General features: G+C 50.7%; 1 protein-coding gene across 4 annotated transcripts in view; it reads left to right on the plus strand.

The window, feature by feature from the left end:
• Positions 1-23,680, plus strand: part of ARSG (arylsulfatase G) — a 102,645-nt gene that overhangs the window by 66,976 nt on the left and 11,989 nt on the right. For all 4 annotated transcript variants that reach the window (XM_034641210.1, XM_034641212.1, XM_034641211.1 and 1 more), the window contains 3 exons: positions 8,240-8,436; positions 9,365-9,445; positions 20,641-20,749. In XM_034641210.1, the coding sequence (XP_034497101.1) occupies positions 8,240-8,436; positions 9,365-9,445; positions 20,641-20,749 (387 nt within the window). The remainder of the gene's footprint in view (positions 1-8,239; positions 8,437-9,364; positions 9,446-20,640; positions 20,750-23,680) is intronic.

Genomic DNA, 23,680 nt, shown 5'->3' on the forward strand with positions numbered 1-23,680 from the left:
TGAGCGTTGATGGAGTTGCCCGTATGCTGGGCAGTGTGCAGAGCACTAACACTGGCTGTCGTATTTCGTCCTTTCGGGATCTTGTCAGAGGGCAGGGTCATGCTTCAGAAAAGGGGAGTTGGGCTCTGAGGGCTTAGGTAACTTTCCCATGGGTCACGGCCAGAGTCATTACTTAGCCACTCATGTGGGGGCATTCACGGGTCAGGCTCATCTCAGCTATAAGACCATGGACTGAGTTTGTTTTTTTCAGGAGATATAACTGGTTTGACTCCCACTTTTTCCAGTGGCTGAAGCTTCTCCAAATTCTCCAAATGTGGTTTGAAATGTTTAAACTGTCCCTAGCCACCTGCGTTTGGTCAGACGTCAGGTCACATGAAATCCTGATGGTTGACCTAGGAAAGCACCAAGCATTGCGCCCCGTAGACAGAAGTCATCATTTAGGGAGGTCGGCGGAAAAAGACAGGGATGGCGGCTATTGGTTGGCTATGGGACTCTGCTCGAATAATTAAATTTGCTTGAACCTCAGTTTCTCTCGCAACAAAACGGGAATAGTAATGTCTGTAGCTCACGGAAGTCTTTGTGAGCTTTGCAGAGTGGCCGGGCTTGTCCGAGGAGCATAAACGTCTGTTAGAAGGAAAAGGAAGAAGGCATTTTATTGGTTTCACACTGGAGGAAACAGCAGATGGGAAAAATCATCTGGGGCCAGGTTATTAAGTGTTTTGTACTCACGCCCATCGCTGCATAAAAGCATTTTGTTCGACACAGCGGCTGCGCAGGTCATGGAAAGGAACACCATCTGTGGTTTCCACACAGGCACCTTGAGAGGGACTGTTACACCGATGTGGCCCTTCCTCTCTACGAAAACCTCAACATTGTGGAGCAGCCTGTGAACCTGAGCAGCCTGGCGCAGAAATATGCCGAGAAAGCTACCCAGTTCATCCAGCACGCAAGGTCAGAACCCCCTTCCCACCCCCCGCCCTGGGGCTGCCCTCCCACCCCCACCCCCCGTGGCCCCTGGCCTCAGTGCCCCTCCAAGCCACGCTGGAGTTCCATTGCCCAACAAACATGGACACGTGCATGTTCCCTGTACGTGAAACTAGAGAACAGTCTCCCCTAGGATCTCCAGGCCTGGGTTAGAAGCTCTGCAGGTCTGTTCCCTGAGTTCCCAGGAGCTTTCGCCTGCCCCTCTCCTCGGAGCTCCTGGACGGTAGGGCCTGCCGCTGTGCTCTGCACACTCGAGGCATTCGGGGCTTCGTTACTTGGCGGGGCGGATTACTTCATACTGCTGCGGTTATAAACTCACCACCAACTTACTGGCTAAAACAACAGCAGTTTATTCTCCGGCTCCGGAGCCTGGACGTCCCAAATGAGTCTGGTAGGGCTAAAATCAAGGTATCAGCAGGGCTATCTTCTTCCAGAGGTTCCAGGCGAGGAATGTTTCTCGTCTCTTCTGTCTTCTGGTGGCTGCTGGCATCCCTTGGCTTAGGGCCCCCTCATTCTAATCTCGGTGTCTGTTGTCCCTTTGCCTTCTTGTCTTCTGGAGTCAAATCTCCCCCTGCCCCCTCTTTTAAGGACACTTGCAGTTATGTTTAGGGTCTTCCAGGTGAATGCAAGAGAATCTCCCAATCTCCAGATCCTTAATTCAGCTGCATTGGCAACTTCTCTCTTACTGTAAAAGGTAACACTCACAGATTCCACGGATGAGACCCCAGATAGCTTTGGGGGCTATTAGTCAATATAATGCACGGGAGTTACGAATTCCAGCATCTGCAGGGCGCTGGTAGCTTCCAGAGGGAAGCAGGCTGAGTGTAAGGCGTTAGGGAGTGGTGGGGCCTGTGGTGAACTTGAAAGCACAGGCCCCTTGTAAGGGAGCAGCTGCTACCTAGCTCCGGCTGCCTGTGGCTTCTTTAGGAAATAGGAGCCGAGACTTCAGATCCTTCTCTTTCATAAGACACACAAGACACACCTGGCCCATGTGTGAAATCTTCTGACCTTTAAATGTTAGAAGTGACTCATTAAAAATAACAAAACACGAAAAGCAGAACCGTGCCACGCCCCTGGGTGCCCATGGTCACCCTGCCCTCCCACCTTGGCCTTGCCCCCACCCTCCATAGCTGCCTTTGCTCTGGCCTCTAACAAGCCTGGGGGTGCTTGGCTCATCTTTCTCCCAAGACCGCAAACTCCTCTGGGGCAGTGGAACATCTTCCAGCAGTTTCTTTGGTATTCACCACAGCCTTAGCCTAAGAGGGCAAGAAACAATGTGTCGCATGCCTGTCTGTTTGTGCAGAATTAAAAATGGACTCCACCTATGGAGCATATTGGTCCTTGACTGTATAAGAATCCCTGCCATCCCTTGCTCAGCCACAGATTTTTCTAGAGAGCAGGGCAACAGGCAGAGCAGAGGCACCAATTTATTCTTGATAATGAAACCTACTTACGGCTTAAATGTGGAGAGCAGCCTGTTGGGGCTTCAGGGATCACATCTTAAAAGTTTTTGGGGCTTTCTGAGAAACACTGGCTTTTTTGGGGGGGTGGCTGATATGAAACAGGCAAGCCCCTTATCCCACCTGGAGGATTGAACATGTCTCTCTGCTCCCTGGAGCTTCGAGATGGTTCAGGTCCCTGTGCCCTGTGACAGGTGAATGCTTCGTGGCTGGTGGGGACAGTTCAGTCCTCAGTGCTTGGGACAGCACAGTGCCCTTGAGGAGAAGTGGCAGCCTGCTGGGGACAAGGGACTGCTTCATGCTCTCAAGTGGGCATGGGGCTGTTCATCGATCAGTTAACTAATCACTTACAAGACAGACAAATCCACAAACAACCTCCTTATTGTATGAAAAAGGTGAAGAGTTTGCCAATTTATTAATTCATTATTCAGTGAAAAGTCACATGAATCCCTTTGCCTTTTAACCTTACAGAAAAGAATCCTTAGGCATGCTGATTTCTTTAGGATTTGAATTGCCAATTCATCCATGATTTTTCGAGCATCAGCAAGAAAGGGCCCCAGGTCTGCACTTCCCCTCTGTGACCCTTCCCCCAGGGCCAGGCCATCCCCTACTTGGGCCTGTGTGTCAAAACTATCAGGAGTCCCAAGAGTGGGCCTTCCTGCTTCTCCTTGGCAAGAAGCCCTCCCTAGACTTCTTCGAAATTTCTACTTAGATATTTAGTTGTATTTAGACCCTTGACTTGGCAGCATGCCCAAAGCTAACCTTTGATCTGGGTGTTTTAAACAGCAGGCAAAGTTCTTAACCGACAAAAAAGGAGAGAGCAGATATCATGAGCTCCTGGGTCATGGAGTTGCCAGTCCTCTCTGTGCCCCAGGGTCTGGGATGGCACACTGAGCCTAAATAGGGAATACAGGTCCTGATAAGTATGAGTGTGCTGGCCCAGGCATGAGCAATAGCTTAGGATATCTGAAATCAGAGTGCATGGTCAACGTGGTGGAGCACCCCTCATTCAGAACTAGGTCCCTGAGACACACAGGTGACACACAAGCCTCCCCCCCCCCCCCCCCCCCCCCGCCTATCTGGGCTGGAGCCAAGGACCCATGTCAAGGTCTTGATTCCCTCCTGGACTCGACTCCTTGACCCCGCCCCTGCATTGCACTCCCCCTCCTGGTCTGCCCCTCGCCTTCCATTCACCCAGCGCCCACCTGTACCCCAACCTACCGCTTGCATCAGGGCTCCGGGTTCAGCTATAACCTGGTGCCCACTCCCCCCACCCCGTTCTTTCCCCTCTCTCCTGTGCCAGTGCCCCAATGAATGCAGAGTGAGGCAAAGAAGGAGCTAAGGAACAGCTGGGCAGTGGGACCTGGAGTCTTCCCAGTGCTGTTTGCCTGCCCCAGCTGCCACCAGCACAGCCCACTTGTACCCCCATCATGCAGGCCTCACCCCAAACCCGGCTTGGCTCCCCCGTTACACCGTCCCACAGTAACCCTGTATGTAGTTCTTCATCACTCCTATTAATTTGTAAATAATTATCTGATTCATTTTTTAGTTGCATTTTCCTCTCCTGTTTCCAATTCAATGTGAAGTTCCAGGAAGGTGGAAATCCTATCTGTCATGTTCATGGCTCTGTCCCCAGGGCCTGCGGCCTAGTTAGAGCTTAATAAATATTCCCTGAGTGAGTGAATAACGAGTGGGTGACTTTATCTTGCCCTAAAGGTGTGCCGGTTTTGCGCTAGGGATACAGACGTGAATTAGGTCTGTCCTTGCTTTTGAGTGGCTCCTAGGCTAGTAGGGAAACAGATTTGTGGAAAGCTACTTTCACGCAGTTCGTATGGTCAATGCTGATGAGGATGGTGAGGGAGGGGAGAAGACAGGGGCAGGCAGCAGGAAGCCGCCCATGACCTGGGAGCGAAGGAGGCATGTTGGTGGCATTTGAGCTGGATCTTAAGAATTAAGTAAGTGTTTTTAGGCAAGGTACCAGGGAGGTTACTTCCAGGAGAGGAGTAGCATGACCAAGGCATAGGAAGGCAGAAGGTCAGGTGTTTGGGAAGCTGTCATATAGAGTCTCTGAGCAGGAAGGAGGGTAAGGCTGGAAGGGACCCAGGTTGGGAAGGACCTCGAATGCTGGGGTGCTGGGTTCCCCTGCAGTGGAGCCCCTGTGTGCTTCTAAACAGGGACCTGGGTTCCCATGTGGGTTTGGGATGCTGTCTGTAACACTGAAGCGGAGAGAAAGATGTAGAAATGTGGAGGCAAGTCTATTCCAGAGAGACCCCTTGTCTGGAGCCAGAAACCAACCACGTAGATCCCTACCCCTCCTGGTTCCACCTGCAGGTCAGGCTCTCTGGCCAGGCGCCCACTGGGGACCTTTCACGAGAGGGCTTTCTATTTCAGATCAGATGATTTTGTCCAGATTTGGCCGTCCTGGGTTTTAATCTTTAGCCCACCCTCCATGCCCTGCCCCATGCTCTCTCTCCTGGAATGTCCTCTCTGACATCTGCCTTTTTTTTCCTTCTCTGCTCACTACTCCACTCATTTTGCCACACAAATTATATGTATCCCCTTTAGAAATCTCTGAAAACAGAGACAAACACATAGAAAAAAAAAATCACCCTGAATGCCACACCCCAGACATAACCTCTTTTGATAGATTTGAGCAAGTTCTTCTAGCCTCATTCTGTGCTGGCGCATTAACACACACATATATATTTTTTAAGAAAAATGGAATCCTACTGTCTTATACTCAGCATTTTCTTTTCTAGAAAGCAACAGACCTCCTCCACTCTTTATTATTCTTATTTTCATGTTCCGTATAGGAGCGTACTGAAGGGGCGGTTTGGGGACTAGATGAGCCCAGGGAGCTAGTGTGTGTGGTTTCCGCACGATGCTGTGTCTCTGAATGCTGGATGGCATCAGGACGCAGATAAAGAGGTACATCTCCGAGCACCACGCATCATGTATTATTCAGAATTGTCAATAAAAAGGCTTCCGTTTATTAAATGCTTCCTAGAGGCAGTTAATAATCACAACTTTATCGGGGAGCTATAGTCGTCCCCACTGTGGAGACGACAGAGGTTAATTGCCCTGGGTTGCACAGCCGTAAAGTAAAAACCCCAGGGATTTGGGTGCAGGTGTCCAGAGACTGTGTTTTCTGTCTGTGCTGCTCTCGCTCAGCCTTGCACATATCTCTCAGCCTCTGGCCCAGGGTGCTGACGGGACTTTGATAATGGGTGGAAGTTGAGACCGTAATGACAGAGATAGGACAAAGTGTGGGCAGTGGGACCTACCCCCGACCCCAACCTGGTAAATGAGTAACAACAACAACAAAAAAGCCCTGATTTGGAACATTTGCCATTTCTGTGGTGTGAATACTCTCATGTTGGCTAGTTTCAGGCCACCGACCAGGTGTCACTGACCATGGAGTTGGTAAGAGAGGCGCTAGAGTACGTGGTCAGATGGCATTTGCACCACACAGATACAACAGATAAGCTCAAGAGGATGCATAATAGTAAAATGTCGTGGGATAATCTGGATGAGATAAATCGTAAGAATTTATGACTTTTGCTTTTCACATGATTTATTTCAGTGTAAGTTGGTATCGTTTAATTTTTAATGATGGCCATGTTTAACAGCTAGCTTGCAAAATTCCCGGAGTTGGAGCCGCTCCCGCCGGCAGGCCGCTGTGGTAGGGTATCTACCTGTTAGAAACAGGCGCCTGGGTGGCACAGCGGTTAAGCGTCTGCCTTCGGCTCAGGGCGTGATCCCGGCGTTATGGGATCGAGCCCCACATCAGGCTCCTCCGCTATGAGCCTGCTTCTTCCTCTCCCACTCCCCCTGCTTGTGTTCCCTCTCTCGCTGGCTGTCTCTATCTCTGTCAAATAAATAAATAAAATCTTTAAAAAAAAAAAAAAGGCGCCCCCTCTGGGTGGCTGCTGATCTCTGCTGGGGCGCCTCAGTTGGCCGGTGGACTCTAGGGGGAATTAGGCATCTAGTCATTCTCTCAGCAGGACGTCCTGGTGCAGGACACAACTTACACAACCGGACATTATCGTCCCTGGGAGAGCAGGCAACAGACGCTAAATCAGCACTAGCTAATGGAACTCTCCCCAAGGATGAGAATGTTCTCTGTCTGTGCTGTCCAAGATGGGAGCCACTAGCCACCTGTGGCTTCTGAGCATTTGAAATCGTCGGCTCAGGCAACTGAAACACTGAATTAAATAGATAATATATATCATATATAGGATTTTTATATGTGTATATATAGTGGTAAATATACATACCATAACATTTACCTTCTTAAGTGTACATTTCAGCCTGAAGTACATTCACATCATTATACAACCATCACCACCATCCATCCGTCCACAGAACTGGTTTTCATCATCCCAAACTGAAACGCTGTACTCATTAGACACCAATTTCCCCTTCCCCCAAGTCTCTGGTGCCCAGCGTTCTACTTTCTATCTCTATGAAGTTGACCACGCTTGGGACCTTCTCTAGGTGGAATCTTACAGTGTTTGTCCTTTGGCACCTGGCTTATTTCACTTAGCATAGTGTCTTCCAGGCTCCTCTGTGTTGTAGCAGGTGAGACACTGAATTCTTAATTTTATTTAATTTTCATTCATTGAAACCTAAACAGCCACATGTGAGTCATGGCTGCCACATTGGAAAATGGAACCCTAGAAATGTTGCACAGAAACTCCTGGTTAAGATGGAGGGGAGACCCCTGTCGTGGGACTTGTGTCCTGAGTTTTATGCCTACTGATGACGAGAGCTGAGTACAGGCACAGCCCCAATCAGGGGGCCCAGGGAATGAGGACGCAGGGGACTCCGCAGGGCGCGGCTTGAGGCAGAGCTGGGGAGCACTCAGAGGACTTGATGCGGGGTGGTGTAAATTGGGGTACGCTAAATAATTGAGAGCCACCTTGACAATCTTATCTCTGGGGGAGCTGTGTTAAAAAGACCCAGGCTTCTATCACCTCTCTGTACCAACTTAATAGATCCGCCGAAAGACACCCTCCCCCATAGGTGTGGTCTGTGGGAAGGGGCTCCGTGAAGGTCCCTGCTGCTTCAGGCAGCGCAAGGCTGGAGTTCTGCAGCTGGCTGGATCCTGTTCCTTGCCTGGGGGTGGGGGTGGGGGACAGACAGGAAGCCCAGGCCACCCAGGCTCTCTCCCGGCCCCAGAGGGGAATCGGCAGGGCTAGAATAGGGGCAGCCAGCGCCTGGGCCTCTAACGGGGCCTTGATCTAGACGTTCCCGGTGGTCCCGTGCGTCCTTGGAATTTTCTGTGGTCAACGCAAGTCATCAGTCATCTTCTGGAAAGGGCCGGGGCTGGGAAAGGACGTGATGGCCTGGATGCTGCGAAGGAGCAGAGGCTGTTTTAAACTAGGTCTGCGCTGGATTCTGAAGTGCAGCAGTTAAGAGCAAGCCAGATGCGAGTTTGAATCCAGATTCTAATCACTTACTAATTAGGTCTCCTTGGGCCTCTGATGCTTCATCTGGGAAAGGGAACTTGAGCGTTGTCATGAGGGTGAATTTAGACAGCATGAATCGCCTTTAATAAGCTCTGAGTCAATGACAAAGGACAGTCAGGATGATTACGAGGACTCCCAGTTTCTAACTGGCTAACCAGATGACCTCCACATTCCCTGGCAAGGTTGTAGACCGGTGTGTACTTCCTAAGCACACGGGGCAGAAGGTGTTCTGGGGCTTCGCTCTGAGGCAGAGGAGAGCCACGGAGACCCTGGACAAGCCAGCAGAGCCTTCTGGAGAGTTACCTCTTGGTTCTCCTGTTTCAGCGCCAGCGGAAGGCCCTTCCTACTGTACGTGGGCCTGGCCCACATGCACGTGCCCTTATCCAGAACGCAGCTCTCAGCAGACCCACGGGGCCGAAGGCCATATGGCGCTGGTCTCCGGGAGATGGACAGCCTGGTGGGCCAGATCAAGGACAAAGTTGACCGCACGGCAAAAGAAAACACATTCCTCTGGTTTACAGGGAAGTAGTCAAACCCAGCCTGCTCACTGAGATCTAATGGCTAACCCTGCCCACACCCCCTCTGAAGAGCAGAATCCAGCTAAGTGATCCTCTTTTACGGGGCAGGGGGCTTGCTTTGAACTTGGCGTCCTGCTAGTGTTTTTTGGCCTGAGTGCTGAGCACCTGCCTATTGGGGCCTCCAAGGCTGAGCCGCTGGAAAACTTTGCTCAGAGAGCAGGTACCCTGCTGGCCTCTTCTGTATTGATTTAGGGCCATCTGGGCAGTGACTTTGACATTCCTCGGGTGGTTCTCAGTTTCCCTCCTCACCATCTTCCCAGTCCCAAAGACTCCAGTCGCCACCGCTCACCAGGTCACATCTTTTGGCTGAGTGGGCCGAACTAGTGAGCCATTTAAAGGGCCTACCCAGGCATTGTGGGTCCCAGGTGCCCTTCTGGAACAGGGGCAGTGGTTGAAAGCACTGCTCTCAGGGCAGGCAGAGACCCCGGGTTGAATCTGTCCATTACTATTGGAAAAGGCTCTTTACCTTCTCTAAGCCTGTTTCCTCTTATGCAGAACTGAGCTCGCAATAGCATCTACTGAATAGCCTGTTGGACGATCACAAGATAATGTCAGGGAGGTGTTGGGTGCATCCTAGGCGCTCAGGAAAGAGCTGCGGGGCTAAGGACGGTTGTAAAACTGTATGAGAAGGTAATAGCATCTAAGACAAGAACCTCACTGTGTGGCTAGCTTGGGGCAGGGAAAGCCCACCTCTCTAAGAGCCCAGCAGAGGCGGCCCTCATGCAATAGGTCATTCTTCAGGGGCAGAGATCATATTTGTTTTTACAGGTTCTTCTCCTGCTGAGACAGGGATATGGGACCAGGGAGGGAGAATGGGCAAAAGCGTCCATGAGCCTATCGATCGCTACATGTTGCTTATTTTGGTTTGCAGGAGACAATGGCCCGTGGGCCCAGAAGTGTGAGCTGGCAGGTAGCGTGGGTCCCTTCACTGGATCGTGGCAAACTCATCAAGGTAGGGACTCAGCTGGGGTTGGCGCATCCCGCTGGGGGTAGAGCCCAGGCCAGGCTGTGGGGTCTGTCTCTGGGAGGACCAACTCCTCTGCAGGCCTTCTGGCCATCATTACGCAACACAGACAAGTTGCTCACCAGCCACCAGCTCCTGGGGAAGAAATAAACTAAGAGACGAGAGTTTCTATTGAGCCTCGACCACCCCTTTCTCTCCTCCTACCGCCCCTGGACTCCCTCGGGGGCCGGGCCCTCAGTCCACAGACCTTCCAACAAATACACTTCACCTTGACTTTCATCCCACTGCCCTTGCTCGTCCTCCTTGCTTTCCTTTCTTTTCTTTTCTTTTCTTTTCTTTTCTTTTCTTTTCTTTTCTTTTCTTTCTTTTCTTTTCTTTTCTTTCTTGTCTTTTCTTGTCTTTTCTTGTCTTTTCTTTCTTTTCTTTTCTTTTTTTTTTTTTTTTCAGTCATCCCTCCGCCCATCCAACCATGAATTCATTTCATTCATTCAGGAAACATTCAGGGCATAAAATGCAAGGTTTTTATACACATTATCCCTAAACCTTACAATGTGGGAAGGTAGGTAGTAACATCTCTATTTACAGGTGAAGAAGGAGAGCCTCAGAGAGGCTAATAACTTGCCCAAGGTCACACAGCTTGTGAGGAAGGAGCCAGGATGGTTCCCCAAGTTAAAGTCAGTGATCTCCCCACCGCACGACACTGCCTGTTTCTACTTAAACCTCCCTCAGCCCCCAGCTCAGTGCCCATGTGCTCTGGGAAAGCTGCCCCCCGCCAAGGACCTCGCTTTCTAAGACAGTGGCCGGTCTGGGGACAATTTAACAGTAAGGACCAAAGGCTTGGAACATATGCCTGTAGGCGCATCGGTTCTTCCTTTTTTTTTTTTTTTTTTTTTTTTTTTTTTTAAATTTTATTTTATTATATTGTGTTAATCACCATACAGTACATCCCCAGGCATCGGTTCTTCCTGATCAGTCGAGCGCACGGTGATGTATGTGAAAGGATGCTCACTGCATAGGTTTCTAAAAAAATAGTTGGGCCTTACCCAAGTGTCCAGCAAGAGAGGAGTGCTTACGGAAATGGTGATAACATTTAAGGAAATTCTAAGGAACTGCTGAAGTGATGCATATTTTGACCTGGAAGCATTTACCTTAAATACTTTTCAGTGAGTAAAGCAGGTTATAAAGCAATATATAAAGTATGATTTTCTTATATGAAAATAAGCATACCGGGGCGACAGGGTGGCTCAGTTGGTTAAGCGTCTGCCTTCAGCTCAGGTCGTGATCTCAGGGTCCTGGGATCGAACCCTGCTTTGGGTTCTCTGCTCAGCAGGGAGTCTGCTTCTCCCTCGCCCTCTGTGCTCTTTTTCTCTCTCTCTCAAATAAATAAATAAAATCTTAAAAAAAAAAAAGCATACCAATTCTCATAAAAAATCTTGAGAGAGGTACCAAAAGTTAACAAAGGATTAGGAGTGATTACCTATGGGTAGGGGAAGGTGGGTTTACGTGTGATTTATTTTCACAACAAACTGGTCTTGTTTGTGTCCTAAAAGATTAAAATAAACTTTTTGGAAAGTGCTGTGTCCAAGGGGTTCAGAGGTAGGCTGGGGGGGATTACCCCCTCCCCGGGCCGGGCTTTCCCTTCTGTCCAGCTCCTGACCTATGGCTTCCAGTCTCTCCAGGTTGGAGGATGCAAACTGCTTTTCCTATTAGTCTGGCAGAATATTTGTAGTTAACTAGACACTAGAACATTCGGGCATCTCATGGCTGTTGGCAAGAAGGAAGTGCTGATCATTCATTTTTATTTATCACCTTTAACCTGGTGTCTGTCCAGTCAGATCCTTCGAGAACTTCACAGGTGATTGTGTCTGTGGCCCGGTCTTGTGCCTGGAGATTCGAGTTGGGGGTCAGGAGAACTGGGTGCCTCTTCCCCCTAACCTGCTTGGTGACCAGGGGGCTTCATTTCATGTGTTGTTTCTCTCCACACATATTGACCTCTTTGACTGGTTCTGTTCAGGAACACTTTCTGGAGAAATGGGCAGAAAAAGGTGCCAGGACTAGAGGAGGGTTAAATATGCCTGATCCTTGTAACCATAGGCTAGAGAGATAGGGTGGGAGCTGGGAGTGGGTTTTTGCATTAGCTGATTATAATTGCTCCTCTCCGTACTTGGGATACCCTCAGGCTCAGGCTATGGGCTTCAGTGCTCAGTTAGAAAGCCTGAAAGAGCCTGGAATCAGGACTCTCCAGGGTAAGATTCCAGAAGGCTATGGAGACCTTGGATGGGGCGGGTAAGCCTGCGTCAGTAAGTGGTTCCTCTGTACTTAGCTCTCTGTTCCCTAAGAAGATGACCTCTGAACTCCTATCTAGACCAGCCTTATCTTGTCTCTCTTCCCTTTAGGAGACAGTTTTGAAATAGTGAATTAGGTGTAGCGATGGGGAGTGGGGCGCTGTTCTTTGAGGGAAGTACTTTGTCCCGTGAGAAACACGATTATGAGGGGCGCCTGGGTGGCACAGTTGGTTAAGCGTCCGACTCTTGGTTTCGGCTCAGGTTGTGATCTCAGGGTGGGGGGATCGAGCCCCATGCCGGGCCCTGTGCTGAAGATGCAAAGATGAACAATGACCCTGGCTTTAAGGGTTGATGGTCTAGAGCGGTGTTTCCCAGATTTTAATGTGCAGACAATCTCCTGGGGACCCTGCAGTTCGGACTCGGTAAATCTGGGATGGCCAGGGACACGTTGCATTTCTAACAGGCTGCTAGGCGACACTGAGGTGGCTGGTCCAGAGATGAGCTCCTGGAACCACCAAGCTAGAATATCCACGTGGAAACCGTATGAATCTAGAACTCTCAGATCGAGACCAGTAGTTATCGGGCTATGGTCCCAGACCCACAGTGGTAGCGCTACCTGAGAACTTGTTAGAAGCAGGAATTCTGCGACCTCACCCCAGACCTATTGAGTCAGAAACTCTGGGGAGGGATCCTGGCAATCTGTGTTTTACCGTGTCCTTCAGGTCATTTTTGATACAGGTTAAAATCTGAGCCCCACCTGTTGAGAGCTACCCTGTCTCATTCGCCAGGCATGCTGGCCACACTTCAAGGGCTCAGAAGCCACGTGTGGCCGGTGGCTACCATATTGAACAGTGCGAATGGAGGATGTTTCCGTCACCGCAGGCAGTTTGATTGGACAGTGCTGGAAGCCTCCACAGAGGCAGGAGATTATAATCCTGGATGAGGACTGCAAGATAAAGGGGAGCAAAAGGGCATCTCACCCACATGGGAGGGAGACAGAAGGCTTTCCCGAGTGGTTTGAGTTTCGAAGAATGAGTAGGCCACAGCTAGGGATTTGCAGGGGAGGGGGCCATGAGCAGCCTGGGCGGGGGTGGGAAGACCACAGCGTAGGAGCTGCCCAGCCACTGTGTGTGTGTCTGGAGCTCGTGGAAGTGGATAAAGTAGGGGGGAGGCAAGGCCAAAGGGAGAGCCGGGGACAGTGGTCAAGGGTCTTTGTTTCAGGTGGACCATTTTGGCCTTAATTCTAAAGAAATGTGGAATCGTGGAAAGGTTTTATGAGTAAAGGCGACGTGATTCAATTTTGTTTGAAGTGAGAGTAACCGTGTTGATGTGTACGATTCAGTGGCGTTGAGCACATTCTCTGCGCCGTGCGGGCGTCACCCCTGCCGAGCCCCCGGATGTTTTCCTCTTCCCAGTGAAAACCGCATGCAGCTTCAGCACTCACCCCTCCCCCATCTCCCACTCTTCCCCTCCTGTTGTTCAAGTTAAAAAGACCACTCTTACATCAGCGGGGCTGAGGGCAGGGGGCGGGGCAAGACTAGACTCATTTCCACCAAGCCCTGGATGATAAATGAGAGCAGCACGTGATGGACTCCCCAGCAGTATCCCTGCATTCAGAGAATGCCGGGGTCGGAGGACCCCTCGCAGTCTTTATTCCAGCCACCCTGTTGGCTGGCCACACGAGGCAGCGAGGTGGAGCAGGGCGGAGTGCTTTCCGAGGCCAGCCATTGGTCAAGGGGGTTGTGTTATTTGACCTCCACCAGCCTGTTACTCAGCCTGCATGATGGTCGTTACTCATCCCGAGTTATACCCGGCTAACTGCTCAGCCGTCTGGAAAATCCTGTGTTGCTTCTTTGGACCCATGGTCATCGAGTAAAACGTCTTTGGCCTCTGGAACAGTATGAATCTTTCTGAATCTGCAGGAGGCAGAATGGAGAAGTGGAGGGAGCTAAGGGCTTTGGAAGCCCCAGTGGGGCTCGACTCTTGACTCAGCTTATGAATCCGTGCCCCCTGGACAGTCCAGTTTCCTCCCCTGTAAGGTGGGGCTGCAGACCCCGTTCGAAGGACAGCTGGGAGAATCAACTGGGGTACTGCCCACAAGGCACCCAGCCTTGTGAGTGTCCTCTCCTAACCCCCATGATTCCCCATGTCTTCATTCTCAGCTGAAACAGGCCAGTCCGTGTTCATTAAGCCAAACCGGTCAGTGTTAATGTCTAGCCCCACTGAAGCTCGTGGGCAACTTAAATAACATATGGATGACTTTCCAAGTGTTCTGAGTCTTGGGAAGCTTTGCTCTGAAGCTGGATTGTAGTCTTCTCATTTCGTACTCTGGTGAATGTGGATCTTTTTACTTGGAGCATATATTTTAGAATATGTGCACCCCAAGGGTCACCACAGCGTCTTCAGCCCAAGTCCAGTTCCTTGTGGGATAGTTTGTTCACAGTCAGGAAAGCTAAACTGGTCAGTATTAATGTCTGGTCCTACCAGAAATAGCCAGTAGCATCTGAGGATGAAAAATGAATGAAGTACCTCCAGGAAACAGTCTGGCTTAACTATTTTTGAAAATACAACTTTTTCCCTCTCTGCTGCTCTAGATGTTCCCTTTACATAGGACCAGAAAACGGAATTTTTCACAGCGAAAGCGCATGTGTATGTTTCATCTGATCAAGCAAAGCTTAACTATTCATATCAAATAAAATTATAATGTTAATCAATTTTAAAAAAGAATGCTCTTTTCTGGGGGGGTAGGTCATAAACACTGGGGGTGGGGTGGGGGGCACAGCACCGAATTCTCGATGGGGAAGGGGCCGGATGCCATTCTCTTCTTTTCTCAGGAAAGCCCGAAGGTGAACTTTGCCTAGGGGTAAACACTTCCCCTCCCTCAGTCTCCAAACCAGCTTCCCCTCCGGCTCCTCCACAGCCCTCCTCCTCCTCCCTGCTCAGCATGATGCTTGGGGGGCTTTGGGAAGTCAGGCAGAGCCCTGGGTGTAAGGGGACACGGCAAGGGGCCTCAGGTCACGGGAGGGAGGCTGGGGGTCCCTCTGGACCCCCCTGCTCCTCCTCATCCAGGTTCCTCTTCAGTGGGATGCCTGCACATCCTGCTGTAAGGGGGCCGGTCTTGAGAGCAGATGAAAGGGAGAAGGCAGTCAATGTTTTCGCAACGGAGCAGGACAAACAGTACCCAGAGCCCTGCTTCTTTCTCCCCGCAGCCAGCCTGCTACGTCAGGCCACGCGCTGCCTTCCCCTGTTCCTGGGGCCCCAGGCCCCCCTCCTTGTCTTCCCTTTCCTTTCCTGGCCAAGCCGCCTTGCTCAGCTGATGGGATGAGGCAGTGTCTCCTGGAGCCATCTCTTGACCCTGTGCAGGAGTGAGGATGCTTCTCTGGGCTTGGCCTGCACCCTGCAGGGGCGAGAAGAAACTGAACCAGGGGGCTGGGGACAGAGCAGAGCACCCCTACTTTCTCCCAAACCAAGAGGGCCTGAGGTGCATGCGCATGGCTGACACGGCTGACACGGAGGCCCCCGGCCCCAGCGCAGCCCTGGCTCACAGCAGCCGTCCCTCCCTTCCCCACTCCAGCCCTGTTTCCTACCCGGGACAGAACCAGCACCTTGTTTGTCCCCTAACTGACTGCTCCTCTGTCTGGAAAATCTTTTCTTGTTTTATTTGAAGAGCAGAACTGTTCCTTCCTCCCCCTTGGTGATGAGGAAACATTCTGTTGAATTTGGCATTCTGAGCTTCTAGGAGACCTTGGTTGTTTGTAATTTGATGCTATCAGGTTGTTGCGTAAGCTTTCCCACTGGGAAGCGGCTCCGCATCCTGGGCCTTCTGTTCCGCTTGGGGCAGGGGGGTGGGGTGGAGAAAGGTCAGAGGTGGGGCTGGGTGAGGGAGAGAGGGACACGGGATGTTGGCTGTTGGCCCTGGTGAGGGGGCAGGGCCAGCTGGTGGGGACCCAGTGGAAGTCAAATTGTGTCTCCTTCTGGGACATTGGCCACCCGGCTTGGAATGTCCCCATCACCACGCTCAAGGCCACCCCAGGCCAGCCAGAGTCTTCAGTCCACACAGAGGCCAGTCTGCCCTGTGTTTCTAGAAAACTAGTATGCTGCAGATATCCTTGGCAAGGACGCGTATTTATACTTAGAAACAAAGGCTGCTTCTTTAGAAGGCTATAGAATGCACACTCCTCAGGACAGGCGTGTCCTTCTACCCGAGTCACAAATACAAATGCCAGGCAGGTAATATAAACGAACACACGTTTGTTTTCCTAAGTTGTGGGCAGTGTTAGGGATTCAGTAAACTGGAGAGAGGGCCCTGTCTAATGACATTCAAAATTAGCTCAGAAAATACTGTTCGTGCCAAACCCAACTGTCAGAGGGCTGAATTCAGCCTGTCAGCTGCCAGCTTGCAACTTCTGCTGTTTTTCTCTCTGTAGGTAGTTTTGTTTGTTTTTGTTTTTTTTTGAGCTTTTTCGGATGACATTTGTTGGGCACTTCTGGCAGGTGCTATGCCAAAGGACCTCGCTCAGAATTTTATATACATTTTTTTTCAGATTTTATTTATTTATTTGAGAGAGAGAGAGATCACGCGTGCACACGAGCAGGGGTAAGGGGCAGAGGGAGAGGGGGAGGAGTAGGCTCCCCGCTGAGCAGGGAGCCGGATGCGGGACTCGATCCCAGGCCCCTGGGATCATGACCTGAGTTGAAGGCAGGCACTGGACGGATCAAGCTCCCCCAGGATCCCTATATGGGTTATCTTATATAACCCACGACCCCATGAGATAAGTGCAGTCCTTTTTCCGCTTCACAGCTGAAGAGTCTGAAGGAGGTTAAGAATTCTGCCCAAGGCCACACGTTGAGAAGGGAAGGGCACCCAGACCTGCCTGACTCCAAAGGCATCTTCCTACTTCGCTCGCTAATATTTCTCAGACTCTGGTCCTCAGACTGCTGGCATCGCAATCACCTAGAATCAGAGCCCCACCCTAGACCTGTGAAGTCAGAACCTCTGGGGGCTCTTCCCGTGCTTCTCTCGCACTGAGAAGTCTGCGAACCTCCTTTTTGCCAGGCTGCCTGTGTGACTCAGTGAAGCACGGCAGGGAGTCCTTCCTGGGACAGACCTCTGCTCCCCCGCGGTGAGTCTTCCTTGGCCTTCCCGTCCTCCGAGCATCATGGAATGCCACTTTACTTCCTCAGCCAGGGAAGAGCAAGAAAGCAAATTCATGAATCATGGTTCTGTTTACGTTTTGGTTGCTGAGGCTAAATATTTATTGCTTTAAGTAAGAGGTTCTGCCTTAATTAGAGTCATAACTAACCACAAGTGCACTGAAATGTGTTCTCACGACCATAGGACATGCATTTCTCCATCGAAAGCCAAATGTCACGAACACTTGTAACGTGCCGGTGCCGCTGGTCGAAGTATTAAGGTTTATCTGAACTGAGGAATAGCGTTTGAAATCAGAAAGTGTGCAGAAGTTTAATTTGAAATCAAAAAGTGCATAGAAGTTCAATTTATGGGCTTCGCTATTATTCTCACTTCCTGTAACTAATAGGCTTACTTTCACGATCCTACGGCAGGCATAAAGGTATAAAGCTGTGGGCAATAGAAAACCTGTGCTTCGGGGTGCCTGGGTGGCTCAGTCGGTTAAGCGTCTGCATTCAGCTCGGGTCATGATCCCAGTGTCCTGGGATCTAGCTTCACATCCCACATCGGGATCCCTGCTCAGTGGGGAGCCTGCTTCTCCCTCACCCTCTGCCCCTCCCCCGGCTTGTGCTCTCTCTCACTCTATCTCAAATACATAAATAAAATCTTTTAAAAAACCCAGAAACTTATGCTTAAAAGGATATAAGCCACATCTAATTTTGAAACGGATTGTGTCCAGTTCCTGATTTTGCCCCTTACCCTCCTTGCCCTTGTCCTAGATGGGCAGTCTCCACATTAAATCACCAGGAGAGCTTTAGAAGATATTAATGTCCAGGTACCATCCCAGGCAAATTAAGTCATAATTTCTGGGAAAGGAAACTAGGCCTGGGTATTTTTTAGAAGCTCCCCTAGTGTTCCTAATATGCATTCAAGGGTGGGTGGGAGCCACTGTCCTAGAATAATGGGCCAGGGGCTGGCTATGTTGTTAGACCTGGATTCAAATCCTGGCTCTGGCATTTGCGAGCTGGGTGACCTTTGGCAAATGACTTAACCTTTCTGAGCTTCAGTTTCTTCATCTGAAAAATGGGGATAATAGTGCCTAGCTTGCAAGGTTGTCATTAGGATTAAATGAGATAAAGCAGGGAAGCACTTAGCCTTATGCTTTGAGGTACTTTAACTTGGTGTTTAGGAAGGGCTCAATGAATAGGAGATATTATTGTTACTGTAATTATTACATTTAACTCAGAATGAGTTACCATTAGTGGGAGCAGGTATGGCTGCAGTGTACTAGGGGAACCAGGGGCTGCTATCCTGGGACTCAGCCTTAGCTGGTGCAGATAAACTGAAACACGCACTGTTAGTTGTTTCTGATAATGAGACTCCACAGCTCTGGGGACCCTCAGAGGACGCTGGTGGGATCTTTTTTAAGTTTGTCCACCTAGCAGTGCCAATGAGATAATGGGATTTAGAGCAAGACAGTTCCATGCTGAGGGGGACTTAAGAAAAAAATTGTTTTAATTGAAGTGTAATTCACATACTGTGTTATATTAGTCTTAGGTGCACAATGTAATGATTCAACAGGAGGGATTAATTTTTTATAATTGCTTACTCACTCTCTGGACTCCTTTAAGATAAAATTCCGCTATAGGAGGACGTCTGTGGGCCTGGCTGGAATATAAAATCGTGTCTTTCTGTGAAAGCCAGAAGCCACGGTGTAGATGTCACTGGCTGGTCAGTCCTAACGACCCAGAGAGGGGCTCACTCCTCAAGTGGACATACATAGCCGTCCTCTTTCTCTTAACTCCAGAATCTTTCCATGTGGACTGTCCGCTCTATTGACGTACACACTTCTTATAGCTGGCTGGATTCCTCCTAATCCCTCCAGCTTTCAGCCTGCTGCTGAAATAAGGCATACGTATTGAACTATTTTTTTCCTCTGAAACCTGAATGAGGAAAATCAGTTGTTTGAAAAAAGAGCAACACAAAAGGTCATGGCGCAGAGCAGAACCCCTAGTGGTGAAGATCAATTAGCAAAACTATCAAGGAGGCGCTCGGGTGTTCTTCTGCGAACATGCTGGAGGCGGAGACCCAGCCCTGCTGCCCGAGCCCACGGCTGTGCACGCACTCAGCCCCTGCCTTCCGATGACTGTCCTCGGAACTCTGGGCTTGCTTCTTCCAGCTGGAGGCTTCGCTTGTCCTTAGCATCTGTCCTCAGAGATGCTGCGAGTCTGTTTGAATTTTGTGCAACGAGGATATGCAAATAAACAGGCTGCCTATTTTCACCCACCTATCCCCCCAAGCTTCCATACAGATGCCCCTCCCGGGGAGGGGGTAGAATTATCTGCAGGGCTCGAGCTCATGCAGTCGGGGTGCTTCCTCTCTGCTCTGTGGCCTTGAGCTGCAGCATGAGTTATGCATTCCAAAGCCACGTGGGAGTGCGGCTCAGGCTTGCTGCAGCCCTGGACTCCCTGTTCCATGTGCATGAAAAATTGAGAGTGGGCTCTGTACGTCCGTATGGGAGGGGTGGCTCGCGACGCAGAGCAAAGCGCTTCCCATTCAGCCTGCCGAACGCCACTTGGTTTCGAGAGTCCCACACCCCTGAGCATAAACAGTCCATGGACGTGAGTTGTTTTATGTTTTGTTTCTTACTTCAACACTTGGGGGACTCCAAAGCTAGTTATGAGAAAATCCCAAGAATGCCGAGCATTTCCGGTGTGGTGTGCTGCGCCAGGGACATCAAAGGTTCTGTTTGTGGCAGAGGGAGTGCAGAGCCTCGGTCTTGTGGCCCCCTCCCGCCCGTCATTGCTGCTTTCATACTCGCGCCAGCCGAACATGGGGAGCTTACATGACCGCAATATGTCTGAGCCACATACGGCGTTTGCCTTGGAAGGGCTTTCTACACGCTAACTTTGTGGAATCCTTGGCTCAACGACGAGGAGGGTGGGGTGTGTGTGGGAGTGGTGGGGATGGTCATGGTTAATTCAATGCTACATGAATTCAGGATGTTTCCATAAAACATGAGCTCATCTCTTCCAGACTGCTGGTCATCATTATACCGGTGGTCACTTTTGACTTCGTGGTTACGAAAATAATTCCTTTAATTACCAAAGTGGAAATTCATAGATTGCACATAGATTGTTCTTACTCCCCCAACCACCCCCCCCAAGAGGCAAGAGGTCGGAGCTATTACTAACTCTGTCTCCACAACATGAGAACGACTCATTAACTCAAAGAAAAACAAAGCAAAGCAAGCAAACCAAAATACAACAATAAAATCCGTGCCAAATCAGTTGTTGGGCGTTGAGCAGATCAAATAGGTGGGGGAGTTTCTACCTTTCTCTCCTTTCAAATAATTGTTGTTGTTGTTTATCCTAAACAGTCACATTATGATCAGTAGGAAGAAAAGTCATTTTTATTCAACCTGTTTGTTAAATACTGACTATGTCCTGGGGTTATGAGACTGATGGAGCCTCAGGGTGTGGAGATATGCTGTCAGCAAGTCAATGAACAAACCAGACAATCTGAAGTATTAGAATTGTCACGAAGAAAATAAAGTGGCGTGGTTCGGTAGAGAGTGACAGAGGCAGCTGTTTCCGTATGTTGAATCCGGGAAAATAAAAGCACGGAATGTGAGATGTTAGCTAGAGGAGTCAAAAGAGCTGGTTATAAAAGAAGTCCTTCCTTTGGGGGAGTGATCTGAAACTCTCCAGGTGCCTTTGGGACAGGACTACGGTTCTGGAGAACTGACTGTATGTGTCCTGGCACAGGCGGAAGTCCGGCCAAGCAGACCACCTGGGAAGGAGGGCACCGGGTCCCGGCTCTGGCTTACTGGCCCGGCAGAGTTCCTGTCAATGTGACCAGCACCGCCTTGCTAAGGTATGAGACCCGAACTCCTGAAATGTCAAGAATCAGAGCAGGAAAATCATGGAGTGAAGAGGGGACTGGGTGGGCTTTGTGACCTTGTTGTGGAGCCCGGGCGGCGTCTGCTGGTGCTGCGGGGGCAGAGAGGTTTGCAGCAGCATCCCCCCGCCTTGTGTCTGGGCTCAGCTGAAGGGGGGGAATAGACCTTTGAAGCCATAGTGATTCCATCCTCAGGGACAGGGCAGGTGGCCTCCAGGTGCCCATGTGAAGCCAGCATATCACCAGCCATCATGTGGGCCCAATAAAGGAATCTAGGAATGTCCACTTGGCCCTGGAGGGGAGGGAGAAGGAGGTGGCCCCATCAGGCTGTCAAGGACAGAATGAACCTTAGGTGAGGCCGTTCCTACGTCTGGCTGTGAAGCTTCTCCAGTGAGGTGAGTTCGCTGGCTGCTCCGTTTAGTAGAAGGATGACTAAATGGGATCATCTCCCACCCTCGCTCTTATCTCCTTATGAAGGCAGATCCCCGAGGCCAAGTCTTGGCACGGCCTGGCTGTGGTGTGCCATTCAGAGAGCAGTGGCATGCAGCTCTCTGTAACCGAGACTTACAATAGGAACTTGTCACTCTTTGGGATGGGGACTTCCTCTCTGTGGTTCTGCTCTTACTCACTGACAAGGGGGCCTGGGTGCTGCTCATGTGCTCAGAGCTTTTGTCCTGGTCAGAGACGGATTTACAAGGCTCTTCCATTAGCCGAATGGGTTGTGGCCTAAAGAACACAGCCTCACAGAGGAAAGCAAGCTTCCTGGGCTCCTTCCAGCATCCCCGGACCTGGTGGGGAGTGGGGAGAAAGACTGAAGCCCAGGGGAAAGCAAGGGTAAACAGTTCTGATGACCCGGTGTAAGGGTGTGGGNGGGAGGGGGGTGGAGGGGGTGAGGAGTGTAGGCGCTGTCCCTGGCAGCCCCCAGGACCCCACGTCAGCCCTGTACAATACAATCAGGAGGGGTCAGCGTGCTGACAGGGGGTGCCAGCAGGTGTGACAACAACAGCGAGGGCTGGAGTCTGTGATGTCAGGCTGGCCGGGAAGAGGGCCAGACAGGCTGCTTTTTATGGGGCTGACTTGGTGCAGTCGGGCCAAGTGTTCACAGGCTGGGCCGCACATGCACGAATAGCTGGGCAATCTCTCAAGTTCCATCACCGAAAACCAAGCACGTGCTTCTCATCTGAGAAGGGTGTTTGCACCTACAGTCAACCACAGCGCCGTGAAAACATTGCACTGTCGCGTTAATGATTCAGGGGCTCAGAAGGGACAGCTGACTTCAGGAATAGTTTGATGACTGAAAAAAGCAAGTCTTGGCACAAGACAACGTTTGCTCGAGGGCCCCTGGAGTTTTACCAGGACAAGACTGATAAGACCCCATCAGCTCCCTGTCGGATATTCTTTCGGTGTTGAAGTCGACTCAATCCTAGCAGGAAAGTCTGTCTCCATAGAATTCACCCCCTTGCTGTTTGCCCACATGAGTCTGTCCATGTAGAGCAAACTTGGGCAGAGTGTCCTTCCTGCCAGGACAGGCCACTGTGTCTCTTCCACGACACCTTCAGGGTCAGCTCTAAGGAGAAGAATCTCATGATCTGTTTTCAGGAAACTGATGAGAATACTTCATGTCCCTGGGAGCCCAGCCTGGCACCCCCACCCACAGTGTTGAGCACCTCTTCTAGTACTTGATCCCTTGGCGGGGGGGGGATATCCATCTTCCAGAACAGAGATAACTCCCCTGAGCTATTCAGAGCTAAGGCCAGAGTTCCTTACACCTCAATTCCAGTGGCCCTGAGCCATGATGGGAAGAGAGTAGACAGGTTGATCTAAATACTCACATGAATACAGAAAAATAAAAAGTGTGTTGGGGGTGGGGGCCGAGGAAAGAGGGGTCTACACTAATTCCGTTGGTTCCCTTTTGGAGATACTCACTGTGAACGTTCCATTGCGCACCCACGTAACGTAACGCGGTCGAAGACAGGTCTCACACGTGTCCTGAACCCTAAAGCCCAGTGACACAATTACAGAGTGAGGGGAATCCCTTTATTCAACAAATATTTATTGTTCTGTCCAGCTGTGGGTCAAGCAGTGCTCTAGGGACCGGGGATGGAGTAGTGAGCAAATCAGACAGAAAGTTCCTGACGGTTAGGAGCTAACCTACCCTCAGGAGGGCAGGGCTTTGGGGGTGTCCGTCAAAAGGGCCTGGTGGTTTGAACCTCAGACTCTAATGCGGGACAGCTCAGCCCTGGCACTGTTGACACTTTGAGCAGGATCGTTCTCTGCATGGGGGACCGTCCTGTGCGCTGAGATCTCCTTTGGAAAAATAGCTAAAGGTTCCGTTTAGCTGGGAGAGCAGATAGTCCTCTGGGCTGCCTGGTGGCTCTCTGGGGACACCTGAAATGCTGTCAGTTGTGTGGAAGGGTGATTCGCCTGCTTCTGTATCGTTCTGAGGCCCAGGTCCCGGAAGTCAGAGCTACAAGACCACGCTCACATTAGCGTCCCTGTGGTTTAGGTGTCATCATGAGGGCAAGGTCTAGCCACACACCTCCTTTCAAAGCCCCCCACTCTTTCCTGTAGGCAGGGGACGGTAGAGCGGGATATGGGGAGGGGTCTCACCCCCACCCCTGCTCCTAGCTGTGCTCTGCTAGGTATTGCATGTGTGTGCTTTGTGGTGGGGACTCCTGACACTCTGGGACGCCCTTATTCCCTGGAAACAGTGCCCTGGGGTTCTGCTGGCCTCTAAGAGGGACCTGAGGAGGGGGCCTGGGGGAAGCTGCAGGCTCTCCACTGCTCGCAGAGGGGCTCAGGCCAGGAAGGGGTGCGTTCCTACTTTTCCTAGGGCTCACGAGAGGGAATTACAACAGGAAGAAACCTACAATTAAATGCTAAAAAGGAGTTGCTCCCACATCCCAG

Source organism: Ailuropoda melanoleuca, chromosome 13 (genome assembly GCF_002007445.2).
Source record: "Ailuropoda melanoleuca isolate Jingjing chromosome 13, ASM200744v2, whole genome shotgun sequence".
NCBI lineage: Eukaryota > Metazoa > Chordata > Mammalia > Carnivora > Ursidae > Ailuropoda > Ailuropoda melanoleuca.